This window comes from Armigeres subalbatus, chromosome 2 (assembly GCF_024139115.2).
Source record: "Armigeres subalbatus isolate Guangzhou_Male chromosome 2, GZ_Asu_2, whole genome shotgun sequence".
NCBI lineage: Eukaryota > Metazoa > Arthropoda > Insecta > Diptera > Culicidae > Armigeres > Armigeres subalbatus.
The window spans coordinates 91,504,975-91,525,983 of NC_085140.1; the positions used below are offsets into that span (position 1 = coordinate 91,504,975).

General features: G+C 41.5%; 1 protein-coding gene and 1 long non-coding RNA gene across 3 annotated transcripts in view; both read right to left on the reverse strand.

Annotated features, from left to right (window-relative positions):
• The window catches only part of LOC134214702 (uncharacterized), a 33,465-nt gene extending 27,654 nt beyond the window's left edge, over positions 1–5,811 (reverse strand). The window contains exon 1 of the mRNA XM_062694021.1: positions 5,060–5,811. Coding sequence (XP_062550005.1) covers positions 5,060–5,080 — 21 coding nt within the window. The 5' untranslated portion in view covers positions 5,081–5,811. The remainder of the gene's footprint in view (positions 1–5,059) is intronic.
• Positions 5,812–12,815: 7,004 nt separating this feature from the next.
• On the reverse strand, positions 12,816–18,001 carry LOC134214703 (uncharacterized). Of its 2 annotated transcripts, none has more exons than XR_009979883.1 (3): positions 17,334–18,001; positions 16,967–17,117; positions 12,816–12,941 (listed from the first exon to the last, which is right to left on the reverse strand). It is a non-coding gene; the product is annotated as an uncharacterized LOC134214703 (long non-coding RNA). The 2 variants fall into 2 exon arrangements; XR_009979882.1 differs by having other exon boundaries at positions 17,320–18,001.
• Positions 18,002–21,009: the final 3,008 nt, after the last annotated feature.

Sequence of the window (21,009 nt, forward strand, 5' to 3'; positions counted from 1 at the left end):
CCTCCTTTCAAAAAGCTTGGAAGCCACCTTTCAAAAGGTTTGGAAACCTTATTTCAAGAGTCTCGGAAATTTTCTTTCAAGAGGCTCGGAAACTTCCTTTCAAGAGACTCGAAAACCTCGAAAAACTTTATTTACGCAACCTGAAAAGAGTGCGTGCTAGAGCTCTTCGCGCTTATACCTATCGACGGTGTGCCTTCACTAAACGGAACTTCAACATTGCCAGCAATGATTATCGGCAGTATAATAAACTTCGTTACAAACATTATGTTCATCTCACGCAACAAAATCTCCGACGACACCCTAAGAAGTTTTGGTCTTTCGTGAATTCTAAAAGGAAGGAAACTGGACTGTCATCAAGTGTTTTTCTCGATAACGACATTGCGCTGAATACTGAGGAGAAATGCAGCCTTTTCGCTAAACACTTCTCAAGTGTATTCTCGAGCTATTTGCCTTCTCAGGATGACACTGATAGAGCTGTGAGTGGAGTACCTAGTAATGTAGTGGATGTGGATGTCTTTGATATAGACGTTCAAATGGTTCTGTCAGCGATACGTCAGATCAAATCATCATTTTCTCCTGGACCTAGCGTTCTTCCATCGGCCGTGCTGAAGAAATGCTCTGATATTCTAGCTGTTCCACTTTGTTTACTATTCAACCTATCACTCCAGCAGAGTAAATTTCCTGTGCAGTGGAAATGCTCTACTATGTTCCCAGTTTTCAAGAAAGGCGACAAACGTGATGTGAAAAACTACCGTGGCATTACATCACTCGGAGTGGAGTCGAAAGTGTTCGAGTCGCTGATGAACGATAGAATGTTCCCTTGCTGCAAAAATTACATCAGCCCCTATCAGCATGGTTTCTTTCCCGGCCGCTCTGTGGAAACGAATCTTACCAGTTTTACTTCGTTTTGCATGGAGAACATGTGTAGAAAATTCCAAATAGATGCCGTTTACACCGATCTAAAATCTGCCTTCGACAAAGTTAATCATGACTTGCTGCTTGCAAAACTAGAAAAAAATGGGCTGTTCTTTTACTTTATGCACTTGGCTCAGATCATATCTGGTTGGACGCCAAATGTCGGTCAGTATTGGAAACAATTCGTCCGACTGTTTCTACCACAAGGTAGCACCCTTGGACCATTGCTATTCTCGCTTTTTATAAACGATGTAACCCTAATACTGCAACGTGGAGGTATGCTGCTGTTGTTTGCCGATGACCTTAAAATGTATGTAATTGTCCGAAACCTCACTGACTGCTATGAGCTACAGAACCTTCTCGAAATCTTCCATGACTGGTGTACTCGGAATATGATGGTTCTGAGCATTCCAAAGTGCTGTGTCATCAGTTTCCGACGAACGACTAATTTCATCCAGTTTGACTACAGTATTGCTGGTTCTCAACTTCAACGGGTTGCTCATGTTAAAGACCTAGGAGTTGTTTTGGATGAAAAGCTTACCTATAGCCGCCACTTCTCAAATACCATCGATAGAGCCAATCGCCAGCTTGGGTTCATGTTTAAAATCTCCAATGAGTTCCAAGATCCGTTGTGTTTCAAAGCACTGTACTGCTCTCTGGTACGATCAATACTAGAGTTTGCATCTGTTGTTTGGAATCCCTACCAGGCTGTATGGAGTGACCGGTTCGAAGCTGTCCAATGAAGATTCGTCATGCTTTGCACCACCTTCCATGGAATGACCCGTTGAACTTGCCTGCTTACGCTGATCGCTGTCGTCTACTCGGGTTGGACACTCTAGCCAAGCGGAGGAATGTGGCTCAGTGTGTTTTCATTGCCAAGCCTTTATCATCTGAATACGATGCTCCTGAGTTGCTGTCGAGGATCAGTTTATACGCACCTGTCCGGACGCTTCGAGCGCGAGCGCTGCTACACGAGGAGCCACAAGCTACTAACTATGCTGCAAACAGTTCCATTGTCGCCATGATCCATCGCTTCAACGAAGTGTCCGATGAATTTGATTTCAACATCTCTACATCCAGATTTCGCTGCCGCTTGCTGAGCCGTCTTTAATGTATTTATTGTTTGACCACCATTAGATTTAAGAATTTCATGTAGACAACACAGTCCGATGAATAAAAAAACAAATACAAACAAATACAAATTTCAAGAAACTCGGAAGTCTGCTTTCAATCCGAGCAGGAGCCGTCACCTTGATAACAGAAATTGGTTTGAACTAGCCCTGCATAAGAGGTAAAATACCAAAAATTAATTTGCAAAATATTTTAGACATGACATGTTTAGGTATTTCAATACCAAACGCATTACAAATTATTATTCGTTTGGTATTTAAACATACCTAAACATGTTATGCCTAAAGTATTTTGAATATGGTATGGTATCAATAACAGAATGAGGTATTATTGTGTTAATTTCTCCTGCTCGGGAAGAGGCTTGGAAGACTCCTTTCAAGAGGCTCTGAAGCCTCCTTTCAAAAGGCTCGGAAGCAACCTCAAAGAGACTCAGAAGTTTTCCTTTTAAGAGGCTCGGAAATATCCTTTCAAGAGGCTCGGTAGCCTCTTTTTAAGGGGCTCGGAAGTCTCCTTTCAAGAGGCTCGGAAGCCTTGTTTCAATAAGCTCCGAAGCATCGTTCCAAGAAGTTCGATATTCTTATTTTGAGAGGTTCGGAATATAGACACTATATGTTCCTAGTTCTTTAGCACAAAGAACGATCGCGAGATCATCGACATATTTTATTCGTCTTAGTGACTAGCTAGTGATTATCGATATATTTGTTTTGTTTTTTTTTTGCGAGTGGAAAAACTAATCAGTAAGAAAAAAAAATGAGTGCACGTTCGATCATGTTTTCTTCAGCACGCAGAGCTGAAAATATTTTGTTCTGCTTTGTGCGATTGATAAGTCATAAGTGCGCGGTAATGAGAATTTTCAAACTATTAATATTTAAAGAAAATCAAAATAGATTAATAGATTCAAGAAATTATTTTATTGAACAAAAAAATCTGGAAAAGCAAAGTTCTAAAAAATTGAAATGTGAAACGGATCAAATCACGAATTTAGAATTGTAATTGCCAAAAAAGTATTCAGAATGATTTTAGAAAGCAAATTTGGGTTTTAGAGGGTTTATTAACTTTTCTGTCGCACAAAGCAGAATAAAACCAGATCACCGAGCAAAAACACGATCGATCGCACACTTCATATCAAATTCTGTCGGTCTAATGAATTTAATTCATAGAAATCATTACATATTATATTATTATTTCTTAGACTAAGTGGCCTGTACAGTAAATAAATTTCTTCTCCATTTAACTCGGTCCATGGCTGCACGACGCCAACCACAAAATTTGCGGAAGGTCGGCAAATCGTCTTCCACCTGATTAATCCATAAATCAGAATCATGCAGGTTTTCAAAGAAATTGGAGCGTTTCAAAAAATAATAATATAATACCCTCCTTATATTATTATTTTTAAGTATATAAAAGTGAATAAAAGTATAAAAGTGAAAAAAGCAGTATTTTTTTTACCAAAAACAGCCATTAAATGTGTCTCTTTGTTTTGAAGAAAAATCAAGGCTTCTTGCCTATGGCTACTTTATAACCAACCAAATTTGGTCGCGTTAATTTGTAATCCATCAAAGACGATTTCGTCCATATTGAGAATCAGCGACCTAGACGGCAAGAACACAATACTGTAGCATTGCCCAACCGGGATTTGGATAGATGAATTCCATGCAAAGACTACAGTATGAAATTATTAGGCATAGAGTAACAAAGAAACTCATTATATGAAATGTATTAGCATTTCGTGCATATAAAGAATACAACATTGAAAGGCTACAAAAAGCTGATGCTTACACCATAAATGAATTTATGGATTTTTTTCAAATAGGCCAAAATTATTTCAACCTTGAGATTCGAATCTCATTGCACTCTTTATAGAATTACTGAATTAACGTAAATCGAGGTCAAAATCAATATCACCGTTTAAAAAAAAGAATGTTCACACAATTTCAAGAGCTGAATTGATCTGTGGGTTAAAATTGTTACCTATGGTAAAAATCAAACTGTATACAATCTTCGGTGATCTCGATAATATAGACAAAAAAAAATCTTCGGTGACACTTCCCCTACTTTTGCAAACTCGACCATTCGAACGCATCGGGCTACAGACTTATATTCGTACAGTTACTTTTTGGAGTTGAAACATCAGTATTTCCTGATTTTTCTCAATCTACTAATCTAATCTAGTCTTGGAGACGACAATGTCTCAGTGGAAAATGTCCTGCCAACATAAATGAACCACCACGGAAAATGTTCAAACATTCCGCCAAAACGCTATAAAAACTATATATCTTCTATATAATAAAAATGAGTTGAGATTTCCTTCCTGACGATTTAACTCGCGAACGGGTTGACCGATTTGCAAGATTTATTCCCTAATCGATTCGTTTTGAGATTCGCAAGGTTTGTATATACGAACAGTAGGTGAATTTATCGGGGAAATGTAAAAAAAATCATTAGAATACAATTATGGGTCAGTTGTTGAGGAAAGTCAAACTATCACATGGAAATTGATCTAGAGTGCGGTGCTGGAAATAGTTCAGTATGTGACATTTGCAACATAAACACCCGGGCAAAGCTGGGTATTTACGCTAGTATATAATATAATAATAATAATATAATAATGTTTGATCCGCTATAATAATGTTTGATCCAAATTCTATGCATGCTATACTTTTTGCTTGCTTCGCATGCTGTTTTCATTTCGAAACTGTAGATGATTCTATTACATTTTCATACACGTGATTTGATTCTAGTACTTTCCAACAGTCTTCCTTCAATGACAGTTCAATTGGATACAGTCCTTTATTACCCCAGTCCAATTGAGGTAGCGATCCTATAATGATCATTATTAGCTCCCTACATAAGGGGCTGTATCTATGAGAAAATACTTTGAAATTACCATCACCGCCACTCACAAGCATTCAACGAACGTGCACATGTTATTCAGTACAACACCTGAATTGACGCTAGTTCTGCTTCTGACAGCCCCATAAACCAATCACCACAACTTGATTCAAATACTTACAATTATCACAGATTTATTCATGTTTACTAAATGACACCTATCGTAGGTATTTGGCACCGATAATAAAATACACACAAAGCACTCAGCACTGTTTAACAACCGCCCGGTATGGCCTTCTGCTTCAATCGCTCCGTGCAAACATCCGTTTTCGTAGAACTTTAGAGTTCGACTAACTCTTATTCAGTTTAGTCGCAATCACCAGCAAGCTAAACCTGTCTTTAAATGTTCCGCGATGGATCGCACAACACTCTCGTAAGAAGTTGCAATGGTTCTCAGCAGCTACTACTATGGTGGACTCTCGGTTTCTACCCCGAGCCAAGGTACGATGCACTTTTTCCTTGCAATTGCAACTAAAGCTCTGCGGCTTATTATTAATTCACCGCATGTGGGTAATACTAATCAACTTGTCTGGCAGCCTCGACTTGCTATGAGATAACATGCGAACAAACTGCACTGCCCTACTGTACTGCGCTCAAACACACTGCACGCCACGTTAATTCGATTGGACGACTCCTTTCCGCGACTGGCGCTCGCCACTTGCGCTCCAGCAGCAACAAGGAAATAAGTGCAAGAAGGTTGCTTGTTCGCTAAAATGCCAAAATTGAATCGCTTCCTGTTGGACGGGTTGTTTCGCTCATTGCCTCGCTTTCCAATACGCTGAAGGAAGTTTCCGCTGGAGCAGTTCCCGCTGCGATACTAATCCGACGACCGACCCCCCGTACGATGTGTCTTCTTGCGCGGTTAAACCGTTTGTAAGCAGCGATGCGTGATTGGTTAGAGGTTTTGATGCTTAATCCGATCGTTCTGATGACAAATCAGCTTTACAACCACCGGATCTTGCTTAACGAACCATCACGGGCGTGCTGCGATACCGCCCATACCAGAGTTGGAATCTTTTCTAAGAATCACTTCAGAATGGTAGTGGAATGAGCTTTTTTCACTTGATGCCTTGAAAGCCAAATAGGGTAAGACACCCAGAAATCAACATCACCCCAGTTTTCGCCCACCTTTTTAAAAATCTTCATTTCTATATTAAACCGTTGTTGAAAACAGGTCAAGTTCAAATTGTTCAATAACTGAATGGAAAACCTGAACTTTAACTGTTTTCAACAACTAGCTTACGGGAAATGAAAATTTTAAGCAACCTGGGCGAAAACTGGGGTGAGGATGATTTCTGGGTGCCGTACCCTATATGACAATGTTAAGATGGTTGATTCGAAATTTCAAACAAGTTTTATCTTATTTTTATTTCTATTATTTTTTCGTTGAGCATAAAGCTTTTCAATATTCCTAATTCAAGAAAAACAAAAATCATCTAATAATAGCTACTCACCGGGAGCCTTTCAGTTGAGATCGGATGTGAGAGCATTCCAGCTGAGCAGAGGTGCGATTAAGATCATTATGCAGGAAGAGCGGATGGTGAGCTCGCGAAACTCGATCAATCTGTCGATGGAGGCACTGCTGTCCGTTGCTCTGCTACTGCTGTGAGATCTCCGTTAAAACATAAACAGTAATGACCTACTGATCGGACGAAAATCGTCTAGCGGGGAAAAAAAGCACACCTTCCAAGTGCATCTCTTCGAGTGAAAGGTGCGGCGCTTATCTGATGGCGAGTGCCACAAACCAACCTCGGATATGTTGGAAACAGTTTCAAAAACTACCTACTTGTGGTGTGGCTGTTGGAAGTTCAGGGTTATTGTGCCAAATTGGGTTGTTAATTGAAGCTAGTTGGATTTGTTGAAAGTTTCGGAAGGGAATGGTATAAAAATTACCATTGAGTATAATTGCTTTCGTAAGCGACCGAATGAAAATTTTGTGAAAAATCTTAAATGACGTGATAAGTAACTCACTAACAATACTCATACCCATTTCCACCTACATCACTTGAAATTGAAGAGGTTTAGGTTGTAGATTCATGTTCCGAAGTTAGATTGTAATTTTCTCTACTTTTTGGCTGAAAATTGTCAACACTTTTGTAGCAGCGTTACTCTATCTGCATTTTTTCACAAGGACCTTTCAGAATTTTCTGGGGGATATGCAGTACTTACTCCTCCTAAAACGGAAAGCTTTACGGTGGCTTCATTCGATGTTCTGATTGACTTCTGAGCGCTTTGGTTCTAATTCACTTACTTTTGATCATTGAGGCTCTCTTTCCAAAGGACACCAAAGCCTTGAGCCCTTTAGATCTTTCATCTGTGTGCCAAATAAATGCAGCTTTCAATCAGTCTTACTATTCTTTTGAAGCGAAATAAATTTAAACTGTGCTTGCTTGTAAAATTTTGTCTTTTTAATTGAATATCGAAATACTTTTTTGGGATTAGTTACAATTTTACACATTGTTGAATTTTCAAAACTATTTGTACAAGATAATCGATTTTTAACGCGCTTGAACCATTCAGCGCCTGCCTTGGTCTCGATCGCAAGCGAGCCGAATAGTTCCTGGCGGCGGATCTATTTTACACCGACGAGAAATTCCCTGATGCTGCTCCGTGCGCCAATCTAGTTGTAGAATGTCGGCTATCCTGGTCGTCACTCTTGCAACAGCACTTCACTGTTCTGCGTTCTAGCGCATTCTTCCGTCGATGGTAGTATCCATCCGGCATGCTTCCAATATGCTTCAAACCCGGGACATGTGAAGAGGATATGTTCAGCCGTTTCTGTTACGTCTGAACATTGCGAACAGGCGGGGAAGTCGTAAGTCCGAACCTGTGCAGGTATCACCTGAAGCATCCGTTGCTTGTTAAGAACTGGGTCAAACCGAAACTTAGCGCACCATGAGATCTGCTAATACACACCCCACGATGAATTCACCATCCCTTAATCGAGTAGCCCCACTCCCTCTGCCATTTGGCTACCGTTGCTGCTTTGATATTCCTTCGGGCATTACTTCAGAAGGGGCTGCGAAATGGTGAGTTGACATCCGGGAAGGGGCGCCTAACATAGCTCTGGTCCTCACAAGCTCCAATACTCACGCTTCCACGGGTCTTCCGATGACAATTGACCGCCAGCTAAGGGTTGCGTACTTAGCTGGTAGTGCAGCCTGGGCACTGTTGTCCTTCTGACATCAGCTAGAGTGAGAGGGTGCGTCCTGTGGGGTCTGCCTAGGATGTGGTGGGGTTCGACAGTGGGCTCTGTTGAACTTCTATAAAAAGCTGTATGTGTCCCCAAGCAGGCCCTATCAAAGCGACCGTGTGCCGCTCAAAGCGCACTAGCCTAGTCCTGGTGTTGGGTAGGACTTTAAACAAATTTGACCCGACTGATCGAGCGTCTGTCCACCAAGGAGGTGCGGCCCCAACAGCGTCTGTTCTGGCATCCAGCGGCTGAGTATGAAATGCTATTCCCCGGAAGCTATACCTAAGATGGCAGCCCCATCCCGGTGGATAGGGAATCTTGGGCCAACAACCTACTGTTCCCGAAACATCAATTTGTTCGAGAATCCGATAATGAAAGAATACGGACTGATTTTACGGCGACGACTCTTAGCGCGAAACAACGGACACGAATAGGAACATGGAACGTTTTAACCCTAGCCCAGCAGGGTAAATTGGCACAACTTGCCAATGAGGCACGCCGCATGAAGCTTGAGATCCTGGGACTGAGTGAAGTCCTTTGGCCAAACTTTGGAGAACACAGAACGCCGTCGGGACAAGTTCTGCTATACTCTGGTTTACGAGGTGAACACGCTCCCCGGCAACGCGGAGTTGGCTTCCTACTAAGCGCTCAGGCACACTCTGCGCTTATGAAGTGGGAACCTATATGTGAAAGGATAATCGTTGCCAGATTTAGAACACGGGTCCGAAACCTTACTATAATCCAATGTTATGCGCCAACCGATGCTGCCGATCTGCAAGACAAAGAGAACTTTTACAGTCAACTCAATGCCGTCGTAGATAGAATTCCGAAGGGTGATATCAAGATCTGTTTGGGCGACTTCAATGCGAAGATCGGATCCGACAACTCGAACCATGAGCGCATCATGGGACGCCATGGTCTCGGAGAAATGAGCGAAAACGGAGAGCTGTTCGCAGAATTCTGTGGTAATAACGACATGGTTATCAGGGGATCACTCTTCCCTCATCGACCGGTTCACAAGGTCACGTGGGTCTCCCGTGACGGCTTTACAGAAAATCAAATCGACCACATCTGCATCAGCCGAAAATGGAAACGGAGCCTTCTTGATGTACGGAATAAACGTAGTGCCGATATCGCGTCTGATCATCACCTCCTCATCGGCGAAATACGCCTGCGCATTGCGCGGATTCGTCGGCAGGAGGAAAGAGTTGGACGACGATTCAACACACGCCGACTGGAAGATGCCACGGTGAAACGGTCCTTCGTTGAAGAACTGGAGACGCGTGCTGCAGATATTCCGGAAGGTGGTAGCGTGGAAGACCAATGGACCGCCATCAAAGTGCCTTCATCACCACCAGCGAGAACAATCTGGGCGAACTACGCACCCAGAGAAAACAATGGATCACCGACGAGACCTGGAGGAAGATAGAGGAGCGAAGAGAAGCCAAAGCCGCGATAGAGCGATCAAAAACCAGAGGAGCCAAAGTTCTAGCCCGCCAACGATACGCGGCTCTTGAGAAGGAAGTAAAACGCTCATGTCGACGGGACAAGCGAGCGTGGGCAGACTCTCTGGCCGACGAAGGAGAGAGAGCCGCCGCAACCGGGGACATTCGCCTCCTCTACGATATCTCACGACGCTTAAGCGGGGCGAAGATGAATGCAACGATGCCTGTGAAAGACGCGAATGATCAGTTATTGACCGACCCAACTGACCAGCTGAAACGCTGGTTCGAGCACTTCGAACAACTTTTTCAAGTGCCAGCCAGGCCATCACCACCTCGGCATGATCTGCCTAGGATCCGACGTATAACACGCGTCAATACCGAAGCTCCATCACTGCTAGAGAGTCAAACAGCCATCCAAAGCATGAAATCGAATAAAGCCCCAGGGGTCGACCGCATATCAGCCGAGATGCTCAAAGCTGACCCCATGACATCCGCTCAACTACTGCATCGTTTATTTCATAATATCTGGGACACCGCAACTTTCCCGGTCGACTGGATGCAAGGTATCTTAGTAAAGGTGCCCAGAAAGGGTGACCTGACTGTATGCGATAACTGGCGAGGCATTATGTTGCTGTGTACCGTTCTCAAAGTTCTGTGCAAAATTATCCTAGCCCGGATTCAGGAGAAGATCGATGCGACTCTCCGGCGGCAGCAAGCCGGATTCCGTGCCGGAAGATCCTGTGTGGACCATATTGTCACGCTCCGCATCATTCTGGAGCAGGTCAACGAATTCCAAGAGTCCCTTTACTTGGTATTCATTGACTACGAAAAGCTTTCGACCGTCTCAATCACGAGAATATGTGGGGCGCCCTGAGACGCAAGGGAGTTCCTGAGAAAATCATCGGCCTCATCGAAGCACAGTACGAGGCCTTTTCGTGTAGAGTGCTGCACAATGGGGTCCTGTCCGACCCTATCCGGGTCGTAGCTGGTGTGAGGCAAGGATGTATCCTATCACCGTTACTGTTCCTCATCGTAATCGATGAGATTCTGGTAGGTGCGATTGACCGTGAACCAAACCGCGGGCTGTTATGGCAGCCTATAACCATGGAGCACCTAAACGACTTCGAATTGGCGGATGACGTTGCACTCCTCGCACAACGGCGCTCTGACATGCAGAGTAAGCTCAACGACCTTGCCGAGCGCTCCTCCTCGGCAGGTTTAGTCATCAACGTCAACAAAACCAAATCGTAGGATGTAAACACGGTGACTCCTTCCAGTTTCACAGTAGCCGGGCAACCAGTGGAGAATGTTGAAAGCTTCCAATATCTTGGTAGCCAAATGGCGTCGGACGGCGGTACCAAGATCGACATAGGCGCACGGATCAAGAAAGCAAGGGCTGCCTTTGCGAGTTTAAGAAATATCTGGGAAAACAGGCAGATAAGTGAACGCACCAAAATACGAATTTTCAACTCTAACGTGAAATCTGTGCTGTTATACGCTAGCGAAACATGGTGTGTAAGTAAGTATTACTTCAGAAGGCGTAGCACTGCTTGTCTTCCTTCACTACCAGTACGATGGGCAGCGTGGCCGCGATTACACATGCCGCCTCGCGTGATACGGTGCGATATGCGCTGTTGAATCCCACGCACATAAGCCTATGAGTACCTCAGTATACAAACCACACTCTAGAGCTATTCGTTTGGTTATCATCCTAGATAGTGCCGCTATCGCCGTCGCCGCGCGATTGCAGACGTAGTCAACTTGACTTTTGAAGCACAACTTATCGTCGAGCATCACCCCCAATTATTTCAGGGATTTCTTGAAAGTGATGCTAAGCCGCCGACTCTAATTGACGCCTCTTGCACCGATGTCCGGTTGTTGACGACTATCATCTCCGTTTTATGATGCACCAGCTGTAACTTCTGCAGAAAATTGCACAAAAGGCAGCAATTTCCTCATTCCACCAGTATAGGTTACCTGCTATTCCGCGGCCGCGCCTTGCTCGGCATGGAAGCGTCACACGCTCATGACAGGATCACAATCATTTCGTTACCGTTTGTGTTCCTCCAGACCCATAGCTGCACTGAAGGTCCCACTGTCGAAGTGGATGACCTCCCAAGCTCCGGTTGTTGTAGGAGTAGCTCCCCGTGTTTCTCCCTTTGCCTAGTTGCGTATCCTGTATCGAATAACCAAATGGTCACTATGGGTGAACCATTATCTACTCGTCGTCCTCTGCAAATCGCTGGCCAAATTTGGACTGCAGAATGTTACATCTACTATCTACCGGGAGACTGCTCAGACTCAGCTCAACACCAATTCCTTCTTCTTCTTCTTCCTTATTCCAAACTCTCTTGCAATTGGTGCTAGTCGACGGTATAAAAGTTAAGAGAGAACCTTGTAAGCTTCGTTCAGCAACGTGATTGTGCGGTACTTGCTGGTTGCTACAATCCAGCCTATCGCCCACACGACACCTTCCATCAACTCCTGCGGCAAAACGTCATCCCCAAACCCAGTGCTTGGATAATTACCTATCTTTTTTGTTAAATACCGTCATCGGAGGTGACCAATGGGTCTGGGGGTGAGAATGGGTCATCGTTCACACCGGTAGTCTAGAGGTTGCTAAATCGTTCAAAAACGTTTCTTATAATTTAGTCTTCTTGCATTCAGATAAAGAGAAATGAGAAGACAGGTGCTGACTGGTTGACGGTCCAGATAGAAGTGAACGATGATTTATTCGTTTCCAACCTCGGAAGCACGACGTTTTTCGGTTATCGTCTGTTTGACGTTTGTAACAAAGTATTATCATTTTACAGGTATATACATTTTTATACATTCATGGTGTGGGTGACACAACAGCTGTTCCCCTTTTAATTAATACATCAGTATTCGTATCCGTATCAGAACTTGAAATTATCAAATATAAACAAAATCATGTTTTTTCAAATTATCAAATTTACAAAATCGTTGAGAACTAAATTCATTTAAATAATTCACTTCACTGTAAAATTCACTTCGAACTTATTAACTACGAATAAATGAAATCTGGATCCTCGATTCGCTTACGGATCCGCTTCGATCGCCGTGGATACACGTTCGGCAAGTTCGCCAAAGTCGCGTTTCGCTTTCTGGCCTTTGCCGGAACCATAGGGAATCCCTGAATGGTTCATCATCAGAGCCGCTTCCAGCGTTGACTTCTTCGGTGTCCTCTTCGTGTCGTTCTTCAATTCCAGTTCGTTCTTCGACCGTAGCATCTCTACTACCTGTACCGACTCCCAGCCACACGTTTTGTCTCGGCTGCGGAGTTTGCCCTTGTAGCACCTAAGCTGACTTCGGTGGGCCATGGTGAGAGCGCTTCCAATTGCTATCTGGAATGTGTTAATGGAAAACGTTTGAGAAACGTTGCCTTAATCCATTTATTCGGTAAATGGTGATGAAAATTTCGATACCATACAGTATCTCCTTCGGTCAGTGTGTCTAAGCCGTCATTCAATTTTTTGGTTTAATAGACACATTTCTATCATCATTTACATCATTTGGAGACTGCGGTACTTGTAAATAATTTCTATAAGCCTTTTTGGATTCAAAAGGTCCAAAATCGTTTTTGGTTTAAAAGAAATATTTTCTCCGAGGAAGCTGCCCATCACTCGAAACAATATTATTTCTATAATTCATTAGAAATAAGTTTATCTGATCCTCCAAATCAACATCTTGCAAGTCTGGTTCTAATAGAAACTTTTTCAATACTGTTTTAACAGTTCTCACCAGCCGTTCCGCCTGCCCATTACTGGAGGGGTTATAGGCTGGACTTTTCAATACTTTTATCCCCTGCTTTTCAAGAAATGTTGTGAATGAATATGAATTGAATGGAGGACCGCCGTCTGATACCAGTACGTCTGGTAAACCAAATCTAGCAAAATAAGCTACCAATTTCTTCACCACTTTTGCACAATCCGTGCCCTTCTTCATCCATTCTACCTCCAACCACTTTGAGAAAGAATCAACAATCAGTAAAAAAGTGTGGTGAGAAAAATAAAAGAAGTCAATGTGAACTCGGCTGAAGGGTCTTGTTGTAGGTTTCCAGTTGGATAAAACTTTTGTTTTTGGTACTATTACCATACTTCCACATACATCACAATTCGATACATACTTTTCAATGTCTTTATTAATGCCAAACCAGTACACTTGCCTTCTTGCCAATTGTTTCATTTTAACTATTCCTGCGTGGTTGGCGTGTAAAAGCTTCAAAATTCCGTTTTGCATTTTATGTGGAATTACCACCCTGTTCTGGTACAAAACGCACCCTTCAACAATTTCCAAATCAGTTTGATTTGCAAAAACGTCCATAAGACATTTATCCAACTTTTTTGGCCATCCATCACGCAAATATTTCATAAGTTGTTGTAACTCGTCGTCCTTTGTCCATTTGGCAATCAAAGCAAAATCAATGGGTAATTCATCACCAAAGTTTATACTTTTTATAAACTCATGATCTAACTCAATAGGAACCTTCTGCTCTAATGGGAATCTCGAACAAAAATCCGCGTTTCCCATTTTTGCAGAAGGTCTGTACCGTATTTCAAAATCGTAAATCGAGAGTTCAAGTATGTATCGTTGGAGTCTTGTTACAAATATGGAATTTTTCCCTTCTTTGCCGAAAATCCCTATCAATGGTTTGTGATCAGTATAAGCAATGAACCTTTGCCCATATAAATATTTATGGAATTTTTTAATAGTACAAACCAAGGCCAAAGCTTCCAGATGAAGAATTGGGTAACCTTTCTGCGCGTCATTTAACGTAAAAGAAGTAAAACTAATAGGCTTTTCGATGCCTTCTATCACATGTGCAATCACTCCTCCTAGGCCATAGCCTGAAGCGTCTGTTACTACTACAATGTCTTTTGATGGGTCATAAAATTCTAAAAAATTGGTATTAACCAGTGCGTTTTTGCTTTTTTGGAAAGCTTTTTCACAATTATTATCCCAAACAAATTTAGTATTTTTCTTCAATAGTTTATACAAATGGAATAACTTGATAGACATATGGGGCACGAAACGATTATAGAAGTTGATCAAGCCTAAATATGACTTTAGCTCAGTCACATTTCCAGGAACCTTTGCTCTTTGAATTGTTGAAATTTTGTCTGGACTAGGCAGTAACCCGTTTTCGCTGAGAATATGACCCAAATATGGCAATTCTGACACAAAAAATTTACATTTTTCAACATTTACTTTAATATTTGCATTTGCGAGTCTTTCTAAAACAAGAAACAATTTCTCACGACAAACTTCCAAGTTTTCACCTGCTATGAGTACATCATCAAGATAAACATAAACATTTTCAATCCCGTCTAAAATTTGATCCATAACTTGTTGGAAGATCGATGCACTTGAGGAAGCCCCCTGGGGTAAACGATTATATGTGAACAATCCCTTGATTGTGTTAATCACCATAAATTTCTTAGAACGTTCAGTCAATGCTAGCTGTGTATAAGCTCCCTCTAGGTCTAGTGTACAAAAAACTTTACAATTTGCCAATTTAGCGAACAAGTTGGCTGCCAAAGGTAAAGGGTAAGTATTTGGTATTAAAACTTTATTTATTGAAACTTTACAATCAATTACGAGTCTTATTTCATTATTTTTTTCATAACTACAACCACTGGTGATGCCCATTCACTGGTCTTCACCGGTGTAATCACATTTTCTTTCTCTAGTTTTGTCAAATAATCCAGGACTTTTCCCCTCAACCGATAGGGTACATCATAGGCCCTTTTGAAAATAGGAACATCACTTTTTAATACCAAATCAGCTTCAAAATCTTTAATGGGCGTTGAAAAATTTTTCACAAACACTTCCGCAAATTTGCTTTTGATTTCTTGAATAATACACTCTTTGTCTGCTGAATCTACCCTGTTTACCATTTGTTTACTAAGAAAATTGCTCCTCCACTGAGGAAAGAAAACATCAAGCCAATTTCGGCCAAACAAGGGAATAAATTTAAAGTCAGTATTTAAAATTAAAAGATTCAATTTAATTTTCAATCCATTTAGATTCACTAAAGCATTTGTTTCCCCTTCAATTTTTAGTTTTGACCCATTGACGACTAGAAGTTGCTTCTCACTCATGGTTAAAGGGTTTTTGAATAATGAAAAATATTGAGATTTTCCCATAACGGTTACACTAGAACCACAATCAACCTCCATTTGTACCAAACGATCATCAATTGAGACATTTATAAGACATGGTTCACTTATTCTATTAAGAGACGCAACACACATACACTGCAAATCACCTGAATTCCATTCATCATCATCGCTGTCATCGTCAGCCCCCGGAATCGTCGACATTCTACCCATCAAGGTGCTCAGGTCTTTCTCAGCGCTCGTACCCGGTTTCGCAACATCCACGAACTTTACCGCATCCCTTTTCATGTTTTTTAGCCTAAAGCATTTCCTTTTATGTGTCCCTTGACCCCACAAAAGTCGCACGTCATACTAGAATAGTCTGTCCTACGTCTGTCATTGTTTCGGTAATTGAATCTAGCTGTCTTTTGTGCATGATTGTTGTAATCTTGGGTACGTCTCATGTTATTGAATGGTTGTGTATTCCGGTTGTTTTGTCTGTAGGGCTGGAAACCTAATCTTTCCCTAACTGGTATCCGAACTTGAGTCGGCCGCTCCGGTGTTCCCACCGGACTATCCCTTGCTGTATTATAAACTTGAAGCAGTTGATTTATCCGAGAACCCTGAGGAAACCCCGTGTTAATCGTTTTCGCATTGTCTTTTGCTATATTCCATGTTGTAATGAATTTGTCCATAGATTCAAGGGTTAAGTTTTCCTCATTCAGAAGCCTTTGCTTCAATGCCTCATCTCTAAGTCCATGCAGAATTCTATCTTGAATAGCAATGTTCTTAAATCCGCCAAAACCGCAGAATTCCGCTTGGAGTTTTACCGCCAAGACGAAATCCTCGGCTGACTCATCTGGTTGTTGGACGCGATGACTAAAGCGGAATCGCTGAACTAAATCTGGTTCGGTTTTGTCGAACCTTTGTTTCAACTTATTTACAATTTCAGCGTAATCAACTGTCGCTAATGTTCCCTGCTGAAAAACTAACTTCAATTGGGAATAGACATAAGGTCCACACAAATTCATGAAATGCGACTTTTTTTGTACTTCTGACAATTCATTTGCCTCAAAAGAAAACTGCAGACGGTCAACCCAGTCTGAAAAGGAAGTTCCCTTGCGGTATGGCTCAATACTAGAAGCCATGCCACTTGGAATCTGATTTCCATACATGTTCAATTCTTTAGAATAGAAATAAAAAGAACAAAAGGTCCAGAAAAATCTTCAGTTGTAGGTTCGCAAAAGAATAAAAAGATCAAAACGACTTACCCGTACAGAAACGATTGGCTCTCGCCTAAGGCCTTTGCCCGTGTCGACAATTGTCGCAGTTACCCTATGTGGTCTTCCGGAAAACGACCCGAAGCCGTACTATTCGAACTACTTTAAAACCTTCCTAGGTGGCACAAACACTTCCTGAGATCTAAGGGATTAAAAGAAAACACTCTTAGAATTCTTTGAATAGAATTAATGCTCAATCCTGTGATAAAGGAGAACAAATGATATTATTCACTAAGGATTCTTTATCCTTTTGTTTTGCAAACAATAGACACTATGCAACCAAAAAAAAACCACGTGGAGTTTCCCACTCCGCAAAACGGTTTTTTTTTACAACAATAATTTACCTGCGAATACCGACCTTTCGACGAAATTACTGTTTTCCTCCGCAAATTAATGGTGATAACGAAATTCGCCACCTTCGTCTGGATTTTCCGGCGTTTGTAGCGGCCAATTAGGCGGATAGTTTATTACCACCGTCCTCGTTTTCCGACGTTTTAAATGCCGCCGCTGGCTGCGACTCGTAGGAAGAAAAAAAATGCTCGAACGCTATCTGCAAAGCTTCGCCGTATGCCTTTTCCCGTGGTTGTAGGCTGCTCCCGGCGTGCTGTTTCGTGGCCTTCGTTGTGGGAGAAAATTCCGCACACACCATACGCGCCAAAATGCAGTCCGTTTTTTTTTATCGATAGCAACCGTACTTGCTTCACTAGGCACTTGTCGTCGTAACCAAAACTTTTGCACTGCAAAACCGTTTATCTGTTGCCGTTGTAGCCGAAAAAAAACGTATCCGTCCCACTGCACAAGATTTGGGTTTTACTTTTGAAGGTTTCACTGTTCACACACTGTATAACTGTAAAAAGGTTTTTTCCTCGTCGCCAGTTAAAGAGAAATGAGAAGACAGGTGCTGACTGGTTGACGGTCCAGATAGAAGTGAACGATGATTTATTCGTTTCCAACCTCGGAAGCACGAGGTTTTTCGGTTATCGTCTGTTTGACGTTTGTAACAAAGTATTATCATTTTACAGGTATATACATTTTTATACATTCATGGTGTGGGTGACACAACACAGATACATTCAATCTAATCTTCAAGCATTCTAAATAGTTGAAACAGTGACCCATTCCGCGACCACCACCCTCAACTCGAAGAGGGTTCATCAAATTTTCATGCTACTGGTTCTGCAACTCTGCTTATCATGTGTTTCAATATAAAAAAGTATACAATGCTGTTTTTTCTACTTGGAATCATTTAGTTTGAGATTTAAATTTAATAATTTTATAACCTACATTACAAACATTCCCAGAGTGGGAATCTGATCAAAACGTGTCTTTCAGCCATGCAAACGAGCCACCAACTGGCAGAAAATGGTAACTAGTTGCTCCGGAGTGTAGAGTGGAGCTCCATCTGCGAAGAAGATTTTCCGAACGTCGAAATCCAAGAGGACGATTCGGTGGCCATTGGTTGATCGGTGGTGATCGCGATGCCGGTTTTGCTTTTGAGCGTTGATTATTTAGCGTCGGAGACTGTTTCCTTACCGATTAGTTGTTGAAGCATGCTTTCTTGCGTATTTCGATGAAAGCTGTAGTACGCTTTGGATACTGTTGGCCGTGCTCTCATGTTGTGCTCCGCAGTTTACACTTTTGGCATCCAGTTGATGCATGTCGGACTTTTCTCAACAAAAAAAACCAGCGGCACTACCCTGTTTGGTGATTTTCTCAACATCTGACGCTGCGCATAGTCAAATGGCTATTTCTAGTTCCATGACCGAAGTTACAGCAATTCATACTTTGCGTAAAGTCACGTTGAACTAGAGAAAATTTTAGAACTAGTTGTTAAAGGCCAGCTATTAACTTATTTGAATACCAATAGCTTGCTGATACCGGAACAATCGGGATATCGAGAAGGTCATTCTTGTGAAACCGCATTGATTTTGGTATTGGCAAAATGGAAAGAACAAATGGAGCGTAAAGATACGATTGTTGCTGTGTTTTTGGATCTGAAACGCGCTTTTGAGACAATTTCTCGGCCCTTGTTGTTGAAAACAGTCAAGCGCTTTGGAATTTCGGGTTCTGCATACAAATGGTTTGAAAGCTATTTGGCTGACAGAACTCAACGGACTGCCTTTAATGATTTTGTTTCGAGTCCCGTAAAGAACACTCTCGGCGTGCCACAGGGAAGTGTATTAGGGCCCATTTTATTTATTATGTACATCAATGACATGCGGCGAGTTTTACGATTTTGTGACATAAATCTTTTTGCTGATGATACCGTTATATTCACAGCTAAGAATTTAGAAGACGCCGTCCAACACTTGAATGAAGATTTACGTTCTCTAAGTAGATGGTTGAAATACAAACAGTTGAAATTAAATATTAGTAAAACCAAGTTCATGGTAATTTCACGGAATCGATTAAATGCAGACGTCTCTGTTGTAATGGATGATGATACGATTGATCGCGTGCGGGAAATTAAATATCTTGGCGTGATTATTGATGACAAGCTAAAATTTGGTACCCATATTGACAATGTCATCAAGAAAATTGCCAAGAAGTACGGAATATTATGCCGATTGAAAAAAGATTTAACGATTGCTAGTAAAATATATTTGTATAAATCAATCATCTCCCCTCATCTCGACTTTTGCCCTTCCATCCTTTTTCTGGCTAGTGAAACACAAATATCGAGATTACAGCGTTTGCAAAATAAAATAATGCGTTTGATTTTGAGATGCAATAGGTTCACTTCCTCAACATTTTTGTCAGTGAAGCAAAGAATTGTATATTTAACTATGGTGTTCATTTTTAAAGTAATTAATGGTTTGCAGCCTCGATATTTGTGTGATCGAATTGAAAGAGGAAGTAACATACATAGGTATAATACAAGACACGCGGATGAAGTAAGAACGCCTTTCTTTTTACATGGTGCTTCACAAAATTCATTGTTTTTCAAGGGTATAAATGTATTCAATTCGATGCCTACACAGATCAAACGTGCAGCAACACTAACACAGTTTAAGAGACAATATATTTCACACGTCAAAGCTGCTTTTTGAACGGCTGCTCGACAATTGACTAACTTTAAATCTTGACGAAGTTGTGACCAACGGATGATGAGGTGTAATCTGAATTATTTCTTATTTATTGAGGAATTAATTGACTACAACGATCGCCTCGATGATGATGATGGATTTTATATTGTTGACGTAATTTTAAATTGAATCTTTTTTGTGTAGTCTACAAAAGTTTGAGCCTCGCGCGCGCAATACAGATATAAGTTGTTTATAATTTATTCCAATCATTGACATTTTTGAGCTGTTTGCGTGATGGATGAAAGTGAATTTTGAATGACTAGTAATGAGTGGAACTAGATGATTGGCCTTGGCTACCTGGTAGATTATCTTTGTACGCGATAGAAGACGAACTTTTGATATCGACGACGGAGAGGTATCACAAGTTTAGGCGTTTTGTTGTCGAAAATCAAAATAAATGCTGAAAGATACTTCCGAGATGTAGAACGCGGTTTTGTTGATAAGACGTAAAGCGGTTCCTGGCGAAGCTTTTGAAATCTGTGCGAGAGGTATCACAAGTTTTGCATTTGTGTAAACCTCGAGGTATCACTACCGGTGTTTGCTAAGTGATGAATCAAAACTGCAGTTCATTTTTTTTTTAATTTAGTTTTTTTGCTGTATAGCGATGGACAGTATTAGAATTTATATCTGTAAAATAATCGGATCGTTTTTTTTTTGTTATTGGCAAATCTGATTAAATTGATCTTAATTAATTATCTAAAAGATAACTCGTCTAGCTCAAACCTTTGTAGGGGTATGTGGCGGGACCATCATCATCATCATCAAAAAACTGATCTATATTGCTGACAGTTGACAACGGTGCTGTCGATAATTTGCCTCTCCGGCCAACACTGCTAAGCCCGCTACGTCATCGAAAGCCACCGCCAACCTGGGAGCAACATTTGATCCAACGTTTTATCACATTTCAGCACATTGGGGAAGCTTAAAAATGTGCTGAACTAATGTTTT